General features: G+C 33.2%; 1 protein-coding gene across 3 annotated transcripts in view; it reads right to left on the bottom strand.

The window, feature by feature from the left end:
- Positions 1 to 895: 895 nt before the first annotated feature.
- LOC122047508 (kinesin light chain 3-like) overlaps positions 896 to 19774 on the bottom strand; it is a 62342-nt gene continuing 43463 nt past the window's right edge. For 2 of the 3 annotated variants that reach the window (XM_042608855.1, XM_042608856.1), the window contains 3 exons: positions 18850 to 18912; positions 2726 to 2791; positions 896 to 1448 (listed from right to left, as the gene is read on the bottom strand). In XM_042608855.1, the coding sequence (XP_042464789.1) occupies positions 1239 to 1448; positions 2726 to 2791; positions 18850 to 18912 (339 nt within the window). In that variant the 3' untranslated portion in view covers positions 896 to 1238. Of the gene's footprint in view, positions 1449 to 1657; positions 1749 to 2725; positions 2792 to 18849; positions 18913 to 19774 lie in introns of all 3 variants that reach the window. The other variant, XR_006130549.1, reaches the window with a different exon arrangement.

The following is a 19774-nucleotide window of genomic DNA, read 5'->3' as shown; positions in this document are numbered from 1 at the left end:
AATAAATCTATGGTGTGAGGTAAGGGAGTCATTCATATATTCATGATTCAATCTCTCATTGTAGAGATTTTTTTTCCAAAAAGAAAGTACAATCATGAAATACTGAGATTCTCGACTATTCGTTATGAATACTTTCTGATTTGCTCTAGCCGCAAAAACTTTTATAAGATGAGATCAATGGTCCCAGATTTTACCTTATTCATCAATTTTTCTAAGTAAAAAAATAAATTATTTAACTATTAATAATCTTAAAGTAGATAGTAATTATTTATTTTTTAGTCTGCAAAAATTGTTACTTATTTTTTAAAAAAAAAACAAATTTAATCAGAAATTAATCCCAAAAAATTAATTATTAAGTTAAATTAAATTGTAAATATATGTTATCTTTGCCTATTAATTAATGATCTAATTGAATACATGAATTAATTACATCTTTACTATATTAAGATAATGAATTATTTATTTAAAAAATATTTTTTCTAATTTAATATCTGAATTAAATATATGCATGAATTAAATTCTATGAAGATTTATTTTTTTAAAAAATTAATATACATATTAAAATTCCCTCTTAATTATGCATAATCTCTCAATTTGCAAAAAAAAATATGATAAAATTATTATCATTTGAGGTCGTCACAGATTCAAATTGCAAAAATAACCTTTTACAATGCCAAATAAACCTTAGTACAATGATCCATATTAGCAAAAACTTCGCGCATTGGACTGATGTTTTTAATCTCTCAATTTACATATATATATATATATATATTTATATAAAAAAGAGTGTTCAAGCTAGTGTGTGATGCCATATCAGCATTTTTATATCCACAGGTCGATGCAGTAGATATATATCCATTACTCCTCAATACAATAAAAAGGAAAAAAAAAGAAAAAAGAAATAAAACATCCATAATGCACTTTCAAAAAAGATGGCATTACATGAATGTGTATGATGAATATGAGCAGCCAGTAACTTATTGATATGAACAAGTTCTTACATTCAGATACTAACATAGCTCAATCACAGAGATTGATGTATCGGTTACCCACCCTAAGTTGCGAGTATAAAGCAAGAATTCATGCTTTGGGAGGCCAATTATGTAGTTAACATTGATGGTTAGGGAAGACATACTTGAAATAAAAGGTATTAATGAAATATTTAATTTATGGGGACTGGACCGTTCTTCCGTCCTCCGTCCCTCTCAATTGCAGGTCTTGAAGTTACATGTTCCATCCTAGTGCTGCTTTGATGATAGTTCAGCTTCTATTTGCTGTGCTTCATCTACCAAATCCTTCAGCGCTCTTGACTTCTGTGATTCATTCATAATTGTTTCAAAGGCTGAGTTTTTCATAATTGTGATGGTATGATCCGCCAGGTGCTTCAAGCACAAGATGTAATGCTTCTCGACGTCGGGGTATTTCAAAACCATGCTCCGTTGGTAAGACTACATAAGAAGAAAATAATCAATGATTAATATATTCTATCGGGAAACTATTGGGAAACTTGATAAACAGTTACAGTTCAATACCCAATGAAATTCCTTTTATAAGGACGAGCATGGAAGAGATTTTTTCCATGACACAAACTTACATTTCAATCCTCAATGTTTATCATAAAATAATCACTGTTTATGTCTAAGGCAATAATTGTTACTCTTTAAAAATTGATAATGCTCATTCCTTGCAGTTTAGGTTCTGCTGGTTCAATATTTGAGTCGAGAACTTTGTGAGCCTCATGGAGAAATCTAAAATATAAATAACCAATAAAGAACATCAATAACATTGGAGGAGAAAAGGTAACAGAGAATTAACTTGCTCCAAAAAAGGAGGTCAATAACCAGAAGATTTTTTCCTTTTCAATTTTAATTTCTATCTTTGTCTTCTCTTAAATGATCGATAAATTTCTCTTGTTTTCATGTATCCATATAGTTTAGATAACAATTCTACAGATGTTCAGATAAAAAAGGGGGATAAAACAGTTATTGCTGCGTAAAGGAGATATCAATCTATACCTCCTAAGTGTTTGGTTTTGCAAAAAGACTTGGTTGTTGCAAAGCAGAGGCTTCACCCAACATACGTTAAAAATTCACTGGGGTTTGGATGAGAAAATTCAGTTATTTTTACCCATTCAAGAAAGAATATGGAGGGAGTTACGTGTGGGTACCAATGAATCATAAAGCATAGCATGAATCATGACACATGATAAACAAAAAGTATTTAAACTGAGTTATAGATGATATGAATCTAGCTATGGTAATCTACACAATAGTGTGGAACTTAAGCAGAACGAGGAATTTAACTACCAAAATGCTTAGCTGTTGTCACCGCATGTGAATCACTGAAAATAGCGATTGTGTTCATATCAAATACAGAAGTTGATGCTATTAACATGAAAAGAGGAGTTCAATTTCAAAGTTCGAGTGGAACAAAATCAACAAATACATGTCTTGAAACTTTGAATTGCATGCTGAAAACATATCTGTGTTCACCCACAGAATTGTTCAGTTAAGTATGTAATTTACTTTCTCAAAGAGCTGAGACAACTAAATTTTGAAGCTATTTTCAAACTGAAGTTTCAAATGCACCTAAATGTTAGTACACCGTGAATAGGCATAACGCACTATCTCTTAACTAGAAAATAATCTTGAGTAGATTTCAATCTTGAATAGATTGCTAAATATCAAAAATTTAAGAAAAAAGAAACTATGCATTTATGGTGTACCTCTTTGAATATAGAAATACACTCACGAAGAGCAACTTCAATTTCTGATGGATATTCCAATGCATCCTGGATTTAGAAATATTAAATACATGTAAAAAAGCAAGATAGAATATTTTTTAAAAAACAATATGAAAAATATCATAAACAAGTTGCTCCAGAGCAAAATGTATAGATGGAATGCAGATCAATAGTCACTAAGGCAACCAACAATTAGTTTATAGCTGCTTGCAAATCTTCTTGGAAAGCAAGACCATTTGCAAACTATTACAGAATAAGATACTGCATTTTCCACATAGAAAACACACTATCTGAATGGATGTAGTGAACATACATCTTGCCCAATCCCATCAATGTAGCCAACATAGTCAATAAATGAAGGCCTGAGAAAGTCAATTATTTTCTTTCAATAGACTGATTGGAGAAGCCCAAACCCCAATGCCTGTATTTAGGTAATTGTTTTACAAAAAACCAAGTCCAAGGTATCACCTTTATCCATTTAGTCAAAAATTAAAATCTAACGCACTGCCTTGTTCATTCAGCACAGTAATATGTTGGGTGTCTTTATTCACCATTATTTTCAAATGTATTATCTTGGTCATAAAAAGCCAACTTAGAAGAAAATGGTCAAATATAACCCCATCATATCAGGCAAAATATTATAGATGCTGAGAATTACAATTTTTTTCAAATTGAGAAAAATGAATTTTCTGTAGACATTCTTGTGATCTGAGACAAAACATGATCACCTATCACTATTTTGTTCATGTTGTCATGGAAGGACTTCAAAGATTCACCAATGAATCTCAGAAGATAAAATTGACTTCAATTAAAAAAAGGCAATCAATATTCGAGATACAGGAAGCATTAAGGTGACTAGGAAACAAATCTAGAGGTAAACTGCAATTCTTTTCATTTGTACCAAAAAGTGGCTACTTGCTATGGATGCTGCAACAAGCATACGCTTGATTATATTGAAACTCCATGCACACTTGTGAGCAGTGACAAATACTATATGTTTATAGTGTAGATTGATCTCTTTCTTAATAGCTTAAACTTTTTAAGTGGCTACTAAATCAAATTTACTCAAAGGAGGAGGTGTGGATGATAAAACAAGAGAAAATAAGTTCATAGTATGGACATGTTTAAAGATAACTAATAGGTTTAACTAGACTAGTAGTATCAGCCATAGATATATAGGAAGATCAAAGAATATTACATTAGATGTTATACAAAGTCATTCAAAAATTCTGGACACAACCAGTGATATAACTTTGCACAACCCAATGGTCAGTTAAGATTAGATTGTTTGTGAGTCATGACTCAGCTTCTTAACAAAGTAGGAGGTCAAGCGTTTGAAGCTTTTAAGAAAGACCATGTAAGGCTTGGGTTTTCTAGTTTGCTTTCCCACATGATTGAGAGAAAGTGCTAAGAATACAAGTCTAGAATGAGCTCTTTGTTAATAATTTAGGCAAAAGATTTGGAATCTTGAATTTTGTTGAGTTTCGGTCACTAAATGGGATGATACAATTTCAATATCGTATCATGTCATCTTAGTTCAACAATAAAATTGCTACCATGTGAAATGGATTCGAGTCATGGAAGCAACATCTTGAAATGCAAGGTAAGGTTGTGCACAATTCTGTAATTGATCATTCGTGAACAAGTTTGGTGTTCGGCTTGATAAGAGCTTGTTTATGTTCGTTCAATACACACAAAGGGCAGCCCGGTGCACGAAGCTCCCGCTATGCGGGGTCCCGGGAAAGGATCCATTGTACGTAGCCTTACCCTGCTTTTTGCAAGAGGCTGTTTCCAGGATTAGAACCCGTGACCTTTTGGTCACAAAGCAACACCTTTACCATTGCACCAAGGCTCCCCTTGTTCAATACACACAAGATCAATTAAATAAACAAGCTTGAATAACTTGTTAAACTAAACGAACAAATTTGAACACATATGTGTTCAGTTCGCTAATGTTTGTAAACAACATTCGTGAACAATGTTCATTAATAAAACCAGTGTTCTAAAAAACGTCATTAAGCACGCTAAAGTACGAAGCGAGGAAGAAAAGCTTCTCTTTAGCCAAAAGCGGAGAAAAAGCAGTCAAAGTACGTTTGATCGAATTAAGCATGATTAAGTGTGCTTAATAGCGCTTAAGTGTGATTTTTTATTATAATTTTAATTGATTTGTAAATTTTTAAAGAACATAAGAATAAAAATTTGGAGAAAACCAAGAGATAAAAAGCGATCGTCTCTTAACTCTCAAGAGAAAACCCCATAATCTGCCAACGATCAGAAAGTATTACAACTTGTCATCGACTTCAAATTTTGCAAGCAAATCGACAGTGGGGTGGTGATGACGGCGGCAGGGGCGACAGTTTCTATTCGGTCTCGTCTTCTTGTTTCCTGTCCATTCTCTACTTCTCTACACGGTTAGTCTCCTCGACAATTTATTGAACTCGCTCGAAAGCAGGATCGATTCGATCACCACTCTTTGCTATCTGATTCGATGTGTATTTTCATAGAGAACTTATTTTTTAGTTTGGAAATTCCGAAAAAGGGTAAGAGGTGAGCTTGGGATGGCTGTTCTAGAATCGAGTAAATCTAATTTGAGTTCCGGTTAGTGCTCTGCCTTTGAAGAACTAGTTCCTCATTCTGATCTGGAAAGGAAGTAAGATTGTCTGTCTGATCGGGACCTTTATGTAGTCATAAACCTTGTAAGCTATAGGTATTCCCTCTCGAGACAAAGAAGCCATAATGCTTTGTTGTTCTTGCTGATTATAGGTTCTTTGAGGCTGTGAATTTTAGGTATATTGTTGCAAGCATGAGGGTGGAATTTTTTCAAACGAAATAAAATGCAATCACCTAACAAAGTTTTAGAATTCATGGCCATCTCTGGTTTTACCAATTATCAGGACAAATCCAGATCATGCAATCCTTTTTGTTGAAGCAGCCAGCAGAGGGCTTGTAGTAAACTAGTAGGTAGTTGCTCTGGTTTTCTTTTTGTTAGATTAATCAAGATTCTGCTTAGTGTTTTCTGGTACATGATCTGTAAATGAAGTATTTTTTTTATGTACTTTAATTTTAATTCGTGTTAATTGTCTTTTATTTGGAGAAATTTGGATTGTGAGCAGATGATCAATTGGACTTGTATTTCGTAGGGATCAATGGAACAAAATGATTCTTCGATGGCATCTAACTCTAATTCTAAAGACAGCGAATTGAAAAAAGAGTCCGAGAATGTTGGATGAGAGACGACTGTGTTTATAGATCCAAAAAATCTTAACTCTGTTAAATGTATTTTATGTGGTAAAGTTACAAAGGGTGGAATATATAGGCACAAAATCCATATTTCGGGAATTAAAGGAAAATGTGTGAAATCATATGGAAGGGCAACCAAAGAACAAAAAGAAAAATATAGTTCGACACTTGAGGAGAACAAGTCTAAGAAGCTAGAGAAGGTATTGAATCAATCTAAGATAATGGATGACGTGGTTATGACTTTGAATTCTCGTGAGGAGGAAAATGATGAAATAGCTATCATTGAGAAAGAAAGCAGGAAAAGGTCCATCAATGTAGGACCCATTGACCAATTTGCAAAGTCAATTAAAGTAGATGATGCTTCTATGAGTGCAAGTAAGAAAATGAGGCAACAAAATATTAATGATGCAATTGCTAAGAAAAGATTACTTGAAGTCCATCAATATTTAGCAAGATGGGTGTATGAAGCTGGATTTCCTTTCCATGCAATTGAGCATGATAGTTTTAAAATATTTGTTGAGGTTTTAGGACAATATCGTCCAGGTTATATCCCTCCTCCTCAATACCAACTACGAGAGCCACTTTTAAAAGGAAAGGTAGAGAGAACAAAAGAAACTCTAAAAAAGCAAGAAGAAGAATGGAAAAATAATGGTTGTTCTATTATGACAGATGCTTGGAGTGATAGGAAAAGAAGAAGCATCATGAATTTGTGTGTGAATTGTAAGTTGGGTACCACTTTTATTTCATCGAAGGAAGCTTCAAATGATGCTCACACTGCCCAATACATATTTGATTATTAATGCATGTATTGTTGAGGTTGGGCCTCAAAACGTGGTTCAAATTGTGACTGACAATGCTTCAAATAATATGGCAGCCGCAAAATTTTTAGCATTAGAAAAACCCAATATATTTTGGACATCATGCGCCACTCACACAATAAATCTTATGCTTGAAGGAATTTCTAAACTTCCTATATTTAATGTGTTGGGAAATCCTGTCATCATTAAAATCAAAGATACACAAATTCAGGAAAAATAGGAAATGATCATTTGTCAATTATAAGCTTTAATTAGCTTTAATTAGTTTCCTTATTATTTAATTTCATTTTCATTAGTTTCCTTTCTATTGTAAATTCTCTCTATAAACAAGAGAGTCGTGTATCTATTCTTTTGTATAAGAAATTATTTCTTCCTCATTTTCTAAGTTGGTATCAGAGCTATGTCAGAAGTCACGTCCGAAACCACTACAATCCCTGCCACTATGGTAAAACCTTTTGAGACCCTGCAACACCATTCCAACTCTCATTTAGTCCAGATCACCAGCATCCGCCTAAATGGTGACAACTTCCTCCGGTAGTCGCAATCTGTCCGAATGTATATCCGTGGGCAAAGAAAAATCAGTTATATCATAGGTGACAAGAAGACTCCTGCTCTTAATGATCCGCTGTATGCCATATGGGATGCTGAAAACTCCATGATTATAACATGGCTAGTCAACTCCATGGAGGAGGATATAAGTACCAATTATATGTGTTATCCTACTGTAAAAGAGCTGTGGGATAATGTTAGTCAGATGTATTTTGACCTGGGTAACCAATCTCAGGTTTTTGAATTAACTTTAAAGTTGGAGGAAATGCGTCAAGGAGATGATTTTGTCACAAAATATTTTAATTCATTGAAAAGATTATGGCAAGATCTTGACCTCTTCAGCAAATACGAATGGAAATCACCTGATGACTGCAACCACCATGAGAAAACCATGGAAGACGGTCGTATTTACAAATTTCTTACTGGTCTCAACATCGAATTTGATGAAGTACGAGGAAGGATTATTGGGAGACTTCCTCTCCCATCCATTGGTGAAGTAATTGCCGAAGTCAAAAGAGAAGAAAGCCAAAGGAATGTCATGCTCGGAAAAAGGAGTACCAGTGAATCAATTGAAAATTCTGCCTTATTTACTAATGCTGCAAATTACCAGCGCAGGTCTGATGATAAGCCACGGGTTTGGTGAGATTTCTGCAACAAGCCTCGCCATAAACATGAGACATGTTCGAAAATTCATGGCAAACCTACCAACTAAAATAGCAAGCAAGGAGAGAAGAATCGTGGAATTCCTACTGCAAATGAAGCCGACTCAGGCCCCTTCAACAAAGAGCAGATGGATCAACTCTTGAAGCTGATAAAATCCAACTTCTTATCTCGTATTCCTAGTGTTTCCTTGGCACAAATAGGTAGTAATCCTAAAGCTCTCCACATGTCTAAAGCTCTCTCTTGTTTAAACTCCTCTCCGTGGATTATAGATTCTGGAGTCACATACCACATGTCTAGTTGCTCTCACCTATTTGATACTTATTCCCCTTGTTCTGGAAATGAGAAAATTAGAATTGCCGATGGTAGTTTTTCACCTATTGCAGGAAAAGAACTTATCAAACTGACCGAACAATTTAATCTTAATTCTGTTCTTCATGTTCCTAAATTAGCCTGCAACATTTCGTCTATTAGTAAACTATCTAAAGATTCTAATTGTTGTATTATATTTTTTGAATCACATTGTGAATTTCAGGACCAGAACTCGGGGATGATGATTGGGCGTGCTAGGATGATTGAAGGTCTCTACTACTTGGATAAAATACCTATTAGTAATAAAAAAGCTCAGAGCCTTAACAATATTAGTTCAAACTCAGTTCGAGATAAAATAATGCTATGATACTATAGACTAGGACATCCTAGCTTTCTTTATCTAAAAACCTTATTTTCAGAATTATTTAAAGGCATTGATTGTTCTTCTTTACATTGTGAAACTTGTTTTTTTGCAAAATTTCATCGTTCAACTTATTTGTCAAAAAATTATCAGGCCTCCAAACATTTTTACTTGATTCATAGTGATGTTTGGGGCCCATCTAAAATTACTACTCTTTATGAAAAAAATGATTTGTAACATTTATTGATGACCATACACGTTTATGCTGGATTTATCTAAAGAATAAAAAATCGGAAGTGAGAAATTTATTCAAAATTTTTACACTGATTGAAAACTAATTTCAAATCAAAATTTGTATTTTACATTCTGACAATGGAACAAAATATTTTAATGAGCACTTGGGTGATTTTTTGAATGAAAAAGGTTTTTTTCATCAATTCACTTGCCAAGATACCCCTTAACAAAATGACATTGTAGAACAAAAAAATAAACATTTAGTTGAAGTAGCACATGCCATAATATTTTATATGAATGTTCCTAAGTATTTATGGGGTGAAGCAATTTTAACAACCTCTTATTTGATAAATAGGATGCCTACTAAGGTGTTAGAGTACAAAACACCTCTTGATTGTCTTAAAAAGTTTTTTCCTGAAATTATATTGTTTTCTGATTTGTTTGTCAAAATTTTTGGATGTACTATCTATATTCATGTTCCATGTCAATTTCGTTCAAAACTTGAACGACGTACTATAAATGTGTATTCTTGGGTTACTCGTCAAACAAAAAGGGGTATAAGTGTTTCGATACTCAAATAAAAAAAAAATTTGTGAGCATGGATGTGCCCTTTTTAGAAACAAAACCCTATTTTTCTAAAAATTCTCTACAGGAGACGACAGGTGAAGAAAAAGATAATTTTTTGGACATTTCTAACCCACTTCCCAATATCATTTTTCCCGACAATCTTGAAAATAATCACCCACCTCTAGTGCCTAGTGTTGGAAACTCTCGATAGAGGGGAGAAATACTACAAACTGATCGTCGTGATCTGACTTTTGAGCTTCAAGTTTATACTAGGAAGAGATTTCATCTGAGGAATAAAGACTCAAATGTCAAGCCTGCACAACACCTGTCTGAAAAATCGAGCTCTGGCTTCGAAATTTCATGGTAGCCCTATCATAAGTCCAGCTTTGATTCCTCTTATTGTGTCTAATTCTTCACCTACTATTCCCGATCTTGATGTTCCTATTGCAATTAGAAAAGGTGTTCGAAATTGCACTAATCATCCTATTGCAAATTATCTTTCCTACCAAAGACTGTTAAAAAAACCATAAAGCTTTCACTTCTAGGATTTCACACTTGTTTGTTCCAAGGAATATACAAGAAGCGTTGGATGATCCAAGTTGGAATTTAGCAGTCATGGAAGAGATGAATGCTTTAAGGAGAAGTGGCACTTGGGAGATAGTTGATCTACCCAAAGGCAAGAAACGAGTTGGGTGTAAATGGGTGTTTACAATAAAATGTAAAACTGATGGAAGCATTGAAAGGTACAAGGCTAGACTAGTGGCTAAAAGCTTCACTCAAACTTATGAGATTGACTATCAAGAGACCTTTGCTCCAGTTGCTAAGATAAACTCTATCAAAATTCTGTTATCTCTTGCAGTAAATTCAGATTGGCCTCTACATCAACTTGACATTAAAAACACATTTCTCAATGGTGATCTAGAAGAGGTGTTCATGAGTCTACCGCCATGATTTGAGAAGGGACTTGGCAATGAAAAATAATGCAAATTAAACAAGACATTATATGGACTCAAACAGTCACCAAGAACATGGTTTGAACGCTTTAGAAAGGTTGTTATTAGTTATGATTTTTTGCAGAGTCAAGTAGATCACACAATTTTTTATAAACATTCAAAAAGGGGTAAAGTTGTTGTTTTAATTGTTTACGTTGATGACATTATCTTAACCGGTGATGATGAAACAGAATTAGCAGACCTAAAGAGGAGACTCGCAAAAGAGTTTCAAATTTAAGATCTAGGAGCCCTCAAGTATTTCCTCAGAATGGAATTTGCAAGGTCCAAAGAAGGTATATTTGTTAATCAAAGAAAATATATTCTTAATCTCCTTGGAGAAATAGGTTTGCTGGGTGTAAAATGGTTGAGACTCCAATTGAGCCTAACTTGAAGTTACAAGCTGCTAAGGATGAAGAAGTAAAGAACAAGGACCTTTATCAAAGACTTGTAGAAAAATTAATTTACTTGTCTCATACACGGCCTGATATCGCTTTCGCAGTTAGCATGGTAAGTTAGTTCATGCACTCACTAGGAGCAGAACATTTCGAGGCTGTCTATAGGATATTAAGATATTTGAAAGGAACTCCATGAAGAGGTTTATTATTCAAGAAACATGGACATCTTCAAGTCGAAGTCTACACAGATACAGACTAGGCAGGGAGTGTTATGGATAGGAGATCAACATCAGGCTACTGTTCCTTTGTTGGTGGGAACCTAGTTACGTGGCGAAGTAAAAAACAAAATGTGGTAGCCAGAAGTAGTGCTGAAGTAGAATTCAGAGCTGTTGCCCATGGAATCTGTGAGGTAATGTGGATCAAAAGAATTCTTGAGGAATTGAAGCTTTCTTACTCAACTCCTATAAAGGTTTATTGTGACAACAAAGCTGCTATTTCCATAGCTCATAATCCTGTTCTTCATGATCGCACAAAGCATATAGAGGTGGATAAACATTTCATCAAGGGAAAAATCAACACTGGAATAATATGCACGACATATCTTCCAACAAATGAACAATTAGCTGATGTATTAATGAAGGGATTACACAAGAAACAATTTGATAAGCTAACTAGCAAGCTGGCTATGGAAGATATCTACAAACCAGCTTGAGGGGGAGTGTTGGGAAATCCTGTCATCATTAAAATCAAAGATCTACAAATTAGGAAAAATAGTAAAGGATCATTTGTCAATTATTAGCTTTAATTAGTTTCCTTATTATTTAATTTCCTTTTCCTTAGTTTCCTTTCTATTGTAAATTCTCTCTATAAACAAGAGAGTCGTGTACATATTCTTTTGTATAGGAAATTATTTCTTCCTCATTTTCTAAGTTAATGGAGTGATCAAAAAGGCAGTCTTTCACTATTTTCATTTATGCACACCACAAGACTTTGGCATTGATGAGAAAGTTTACAAAAAGGGAGATAGTTAGGCCAGTAGTCACTAAATTTGCAAGGTCTTTCCTATCATTACAAAGTTTGCTAGACAAGAAGCAAGAATTGAGAAATATGATGACTAGCAATGAATGGGCTAACACTAAATAGTCTAGGAGTAAAAAGGGAAAAGAGGCTTTTGATGTTGTTGTTCCAAATGATTTTTGGAACTCGATGGATTTGTGCTTGTGGATATTCACTCCGGTAAAAGTTCTTAGACTTGTTGATGGAGAGGAGAAACCATCCATGGGTTTTGTGTATGGAGAGATATTGAATGCAAAAGAGGAAATTCGAAAAACATTCAAGAAAGAGAATGATTATTTGCCGATTTTAAACATTATTGATTCCATATTACTTCTTCAAGAATCAAATGCAACATACCACAACTTATCTTCTGAATCCATATTACTTTTTCAAGAATCAAAGTATAAAAGATGATCCTTTGATAACGGATAATATGATTGTTTGTGTTGAAAAGTTCTTTCCCGAAGCTGAAATGCAACATCATGTGATAAATATTGAATTGCAAAAGTACACTAAAAAAGAAGGTGCTCTTGGGAAGAAACTAGCAACAAGTGGATGTCATATTAATGATCAAAATTACAATCCAGGTATGCTGACATTATTCTTGATTTCCTTTCATATTAATATATTATTGTTATCATATTTTGTCTCTTTTTCAATATTTTCCAGTAAGTTGGTGAGATTTTTATGGCAATGAGACACCAAATTTAGAAGTGATGGCAAAGAGGATCCTTGACTTAACTACTAGTTCACCGTGAAAGAAATTGGAGTGTCTTTGAAGGGGTAAAATATTGTTAATTGCCTTGTTATATTTTAATTTGATAGTTGTATAATAATTTATAAATTACTCTTAACTTTTTTATTTTTTTCTTATCTAGATACACACCAAGAAAAGGAATAGACTAGATGCTACAAGGATGAATAATCTAGTTTATGTCCAATTTAATGCAAGATTGATGAACAAGAAGAAGGGGAAGGATAAATTAGAGACTTTACTTGCATGTGATGGTAGCAAGGCACAATCTTGGATAGTTGAGAGTTGTGATGATGAAGTTGAGGTGGAGATTGACACTTTATAGCCAACAAGAGACACTAATGCTAATATTATAGGGGAGCCCGATGAAAATGAGTTTGTATCAGATAATACGGAAGATGAGATGAATGAAGATGAGGAGATCAAATTAGAATCAGACAAGGAATTAGATAATATCTAGTTTTTTATGTTTTTTTTATTGTGAAACTGAAAACTACTAGATATTATAAACTTTGTGACTTTTGCCTTTCTAAAAATGTGAGAAATTTATGCATGAACCTTAAAGTTATCATGTTTAAGCATTATTTGATCTATTTATTTGTTTAATATAATTAAATTTTATTTAAAAATAAAAAAAAAATGCTTTTTTACGCTTAAAATCGTCCAAAGCTTGTTTAAGCTTATAAAGCTTGAAGCTTGGACTCGGCGCTTCGTCATGCTTCGTGCTTTTTAGAACATTGAATAAAACTCTTATACTAAAGTTGTAAATGAACTGAATGTTTGTGAAGAAGCTTAGTGTTCAGTTTGATAAGAGTTTGTTTATGTTCGTTTAATACACAAAAGATCAATTAAATAAACAAACTTGAACAACTCATTAAACTAAATGAACAAGCTTGAACACATATGTATTTAGTTAATGTTTGTGAACAACGTTCATGAGCAATGTTCGTGAACAATATTCAGGAACCATGTTCATCAATAAAATTCTTATCAACATACTAAATAAAGAAAGCTTCAAAATAAACAAACAATATTATTGTAATATTCGCAAACCAATGGTTAATTAAGAGGGTTCATTCAATTTAATTAAAAATTTATTTATAGATTTAAATTAATTAAGTTAACATATAATTATAGAATTTGGATTAATCAATTAAGGAAATAATAGGATATATTATATAATATAAAATATAAGAATAAGGAATATATATATAGAATTAATATGTTATGTATGTAACATGTAGTAAATATAGAAATAAAATATAAATAATATATTAGGTATAATATAAAATATATGATATAAATATATGGTTAGAAACGTGTAAATAAGAAATTATAATATAATATAGGTATATAGGAATTATAAACGTGTAATGTAATATGTAATATAATATGTATAATGTAATATAATATGTATATAAGAAACGCGTAGATAATAACTAAAATATTTAATATGAGAATTATATTACTATGTGTATATATGGATATATATATAGGAAAATTTGATCCATATAAATAATATAGGAAATATAAAGTATACAGCATAAATAATGGAAATATGGAAATTATAAGATAGATATAGGAAATTTGATTCAATATCAAATTAATGACTAATATTAATGACATATTATATATATAATGTAAATTTAATGGAACGTGTATATTTAGAAAACTCTAATATGTTAATTATTATGTATACATGATATATATATGGAAATATATAATTTGATTTAATATCAAATTAATGATTTAGTATTAAGAAACTCTAATATGAATTAAAAATATTATCATGTATGGGTGATATATACATGGATTTATATAAATATGGAATTAGTACATGGAATTATATAACCATGGATATAGGTTTCTATTTAGACTTAGTATCAAGATCTATAAGAATAATATATAGGACTTATCATTTAGGAAATCTAACTAGAAAGTAAATAAAAGCATATGAATTTATACGTCAACTTATATGCCTCATGTGTAAACACCTAACCAATGAAATATGTTGTAGATAATAACTAAGAATTTCAAGATTTCATCACATACAAATTATATATGCATATATGGAAAATTATATAATTATGATATGGATAAAGGATAGAGATAAAAACTTAGTATGAGGTTTTATATAAAATATATATAGGAATTAAAGGACTTACCATTTAGGGATAAAACTTAGTATGTAGAAATTTTCAAAGATGGATATAGAAATAAAATATTTTATATGATATAAAATATACAATAGGGATTATATAGTTAGAAACGTGTAAACTATAGTATCATATATATCTTTTATAATTGTGTGTATGTAATATGTAATATAAATTATATAAGAAATGTATGTATTATAAATTTTAATAAAAAGGACAGCCCGGTGCACGAAGCTCCCGCCATGCGGGGTCCCGGACTCCCAGGGAAGGATCCATTGTACGCAGCCTTACCTTGCTTTTTGCAAGAGGCTGTTTCCAGGATTCGAACCGTGATCTTTTGGTCACATGACAACAACTTTACCGTTGCGCCAAGGCTCCCCTTCGTATTATAAATTTTAATATGTGAATTAAATATTACTATGTATATACGATATAGATATGGATATATATAGGAAATTTTATCCAATATCAAATTGACAGCTTGGTATACATATAATAAGATTTATATGGCATAGTTGATAGAATTTAGATAAAATTAAAGCCTCCACTTTCTATAAAAACCCTCACCTAGAACCCAACGTGTTCTATTCATTGTTGCCGACCCTAAGGAGATTTCTCCCACCCTTTGTTTCTCCGCCGGTACTAGAGTTTCAAGGGAAGACAAGGAGTAATAGCTAAGTAAGGCATGTTCTCAACCATGTTATTGTTTTAGTTTAGTTTCTATGTCTTGTGTGTTTTGGATTTTTGAAGCTTGTAAGGTGTTGGTTGTTTCCTTGTTAAGGATGTCATGTTTCGGCCATACAAGTCTAGCATGTTTTCAATTATGTTAGTGCCTTAGTTTAGTTTACATGCCTTGTATGGTTTCGGATTTTTGGAAGCTTGAAGGGTTTTGGTTTATTTTCTGGATAAGGATGTCATGTTTCGGCCACACAAATTTAGCATGTTTTCAATTATGTTGGTGCCTTAGGTTAGTTCCTATGCCTTGGGTAGTTTCGAACCTTGGAAGCTTGAAAGGTTTTGGTTTGATCTCTTGGTAAGGATATCATGTTTCGGCCATACAATTTAAGCATGTTGTCAATTGTGCTTCTGCTCTAGTTGAGTTTCTATGTCTTGTGTGGGTTTGGATTTTGGAAATTTTAGTTTAGGCAAGCTTATGTTTCCTTCTTGTTTGTCATCAAGGTAACTTTATATACTACATGTATTTTCGGATTTCCAATTTAGGAAAGCTTATGCTTTCTTCTTGCTTGATATCATGGTAACTTTACATGCTACATGTATTTTTGGAAATTCTAGTTTAGGCAAGCTTATGTTTCCTTCTTGTTTGTCATCAAGGTAACTTTATAAGCTACATGTATTTTCGGATTTCCAATTTAGGAAAGCTTATGTTTTCTTCTTGCATGATATCATGGTAACCTTACATGCTGCATGTAATTTTTGGAAATTCTAGTTTAGGCAAGCCTATGTTTCCCTCTTGTTTGTCATCAAGGTAACTTTATATGTTACATGTATTTTCGAATTTTCTAAATTAGGAGAATTTATGTTTCTTCTTGCTTGATATCATGTTAACTGTACATGCTACATGTATTTTTAGAATTTCTAATTTAGGAAAGTTTATGTTTCTTCTTGCTTGTCATCATGCTAACTTTACATGCAACATGTACTTTTGGATTCCTAGTTAGGCAGGCTTATGTTTTCTTCTTGCTTGTCATCAATTTTATATCCTACATGTGACTTCCGGTTGCTAGTTTAGAAAAGGTTTGAATTTAGTATAGTTAGTCCTATGCTTCCTCTCCCCAGCATGATAACTTTAATTGCTCCTGAAATGAACCTGCTTACGTTTACATATTTATATTCATGCCTATACCTTGATCATGATTATGTTTATGTTTAATCTTATATCTATGCTTATGAGATAAATGTGGTTAGTTATACTCGGGGATCTAAGCCCGGGAAAGCGTACCAAATCTTGTTATGAGTTAAGTCATGAACCGGGGACCTAAGCCTGGGGAGCTTGTCAAATCATGTTCTAGGATGGTGGTATGATCTGGGGACCTACGCCTGGTGAGCGCGCCAGAATCAAACATGATATGTTCTGGGATGGTGGTATGATCGGGGGCCGAAGCCCGGTGAGCGCGCCAGAATTAAACAAGATATGTTCTGGGATTGTGGTATGATCCAGGGACCTAAGCCCGGTGAGCGCGCCAAAATCAACCAAGATATGTTCTGGAATGGTGGTATGATCCGGGGACCTAAGCCCGGTGAGCGCGCCAGAATAAAGGAGGACTCTGGTCCTAAGTTCGGACCTCTACCAACTTAGCGCTAGGGTAATTGTCTGATCAACAACTTATGTTAAGGTACTGCTAAGTGCAACTAGGCTACCCTAACGATATGTTTATAAGTACGCATGCAAGTATGTTCAAGTCATATTCATGTTTATGTCTATACTTACGTTTATGTTTATGTTTATATTTACACTTCCGTCTATGTTTAGGGCTGATGTTTATGACTATGTTCATGTTATTCTTATGCCTATGTCTATGGACATGCTCGCGATCAAGTCTATCATTATGCTTAGTTCATCTACCATGCTTACCTCTATGTTGTCACACTTATGTCACTGCCTGTGCAAATGTTCATAGTATGATAGTAGAGAGATCCCAAGTTACCTTGAATGTGGTCTCCCCTAATACACTAGAATATAGATACTAACTACTGCTTAACATAGTTTTGAATATGCTGAGTCTCTCGACTCACAGACTTGGTTCTTTTTTTTCAGACAACGAAACCAATAAGGTAGGAGGCGTCGACTAGTGAGCCAACTCGGAACAACGACAGTATAACCCGAAGGCCTTCTAGATTAATTCCGCATTTAGCTATGCTTATTTTTCTTCAAGTCATTTATGTAATTTTATTTGAACCAATAACCGCTATGGAAGTATGAGTATGTGGCGTCCACAGCTTATGTATTATTATTAAAAAAAGAAAAAAAACTAGGGGTGTTTCAATTATCAAACTCAGTAACCAACCAAACAATCTTAAAATGTAAAGTTGTAACCAATCAAACAAGCTTGAATTGAGAGCTCAATAACATTTAAACAAACCAAGCTCATTAAAATGAAACTAAGCCAACCTTGAACAATCATTTCAACGATTTGGTTCATTTTAGACTCGGCTTGGTTACCTTATCAAACAAACTTGAACACCACAAAGTTTGGCTCGGTTTGGCTCGTTTACAACCCTAGAAATAGTATCTGGACCAACTACTATTATATATTATATAACTTTAAAAACCTCTCCTCACTCCCGATGAAGATGCCGATGCAGACACATAGACCCAATGTCACGACCGCGACACAAACAACGACAAATCATGATGTTGACGAGACTCGAGAACTCTAGTGAGAAGATTTTGTAATTACTTGATTCTCCAAGCTTATTAAAATCCACCAATAAAAAATTCATATTTCGTTGTCACTGCCTCCATGCCTCTAAATTCCTTACTAATATGTCATTTCCTTCAATCTTCAGTCAATATTTATGTTTCTTCTCTTCTTCCTATAATTGGTATGTGAAATCCTCCCATGCTGCCCAGGGTGTTAGTCAAAATCGCTCCTATTCTGCCTAATTTTGTGTGTTGATGTATACGCACAACAGAAATTTTCACTAGTGCCAAGCAACATGGCACAAAATTTCAATCCATGGTTTATGTTTTGGGGGCAAATGGTCAGTGAGTCAAATTTAACACTGGATGATTACAACAATTCCATACAATGTGAGGGGGAATCCTAAGAGTGTCAGTTTAGATTGTGCTCTTTGTAATAGTTTAGGCTTTCGGGTTAAATGGTCAGTGAGTCAAATTTAACACTAGATGAAGATTACAAGCTGTGAGTTCCAACTATATGAGGTCTACTACATGGATCTTATCTAACACTACGCTGCAAAACAACAAAATGAACAAAGTGTTCAACAAACATCATAAACAAAATAACAAGACTATAACTAGAAAACAGACCTCAGGTTCAGCCAATTCTTGTCTCTTGACTTCCAAAGGAATAATAGATTCCAGTGCCTGTAACTGCACAATAAGTGTATTGTCCAAGCCTCAGTAAAACATATGAAATAGTTTATGATTGCATGAGATGCTTAAAAGTAATAAGATTGTTATTATGAAAAAAAACCTGTACAGTTAACAAACATGTATCTGATTCATTTAGTCTGGAGTTGCCCAATAAACGATAGCAACTAAGCATTCTAAAGGACAAATGTGAGCTCGCATTTTCCAAATATAATTTTTTAAGGAAACTATCAAGAGATCTATGAAAATAGTTGAAAGGAATGAAATATTGTATTGTTGTTAACAAGAGACAACTATTACATATTATTAATATCCTAAACATATAACTGACTCCAATAGTTTTAACCAATGTTTAAGCTAATATTTCATGTTAAAGTTTCAGGTTCCAATCAGTACAGTTGGAGTACCATATATGCCAAGATCAACTCAAATGAGTTATAATCTGATAATATTCTTCCACTTAAAAAGTTTGCTTATCTAACGATATAAATTATAAAGCAACAAGGTTTGAAATCTCAAGCCATATAAAGATATTTTGATTAACAACTGAAGTTGGACCCTAACTAGCAGAAATGACAAACAGGTACAGGATATACATCTTGATTTCTAAGACCCAACATCATCCTTTGTTGTTGTTAGTGCTTTAGTTGATGCTTCCCATTTCATCAGTTTTTACAATGTTTTATCTCCTCTTCATAATTGGCAAAGTAGAATAGAAAAATGAGATACAAGAAGACAATCTTCATGTCTTGGCCAAATTTGGATGGTACCAATCGAAGCGACCCTTGTCTTGATCAATTCCATCAAAGTTGTGTTAGCACAAATGCAAAATAACATGTATCCATCCCGACACACTTTGTAC

This window comes from Zingiber officinale, chromosome 2B, assembly GCF_018446385.1.
Source record: "Zingiber officinale cultivar Zhangliang chromosome 2B, Zo_v1.1, whole genome shotgun sequence".
In the NCBI taxonomy this organism is placed as follows: domain Eukaryota; kingdom Viridiplantae; phylum Streptophyta; class Magnoliopsida; order Zingiberales; family Zingiberaceae; genus Zingiber; species Zingiber officinale.
The sequence above is the reverse complement of the archived record's forward strand: the minus strand, read 5'-3'. Positions and strand labels throughout refer to the sequence as shown.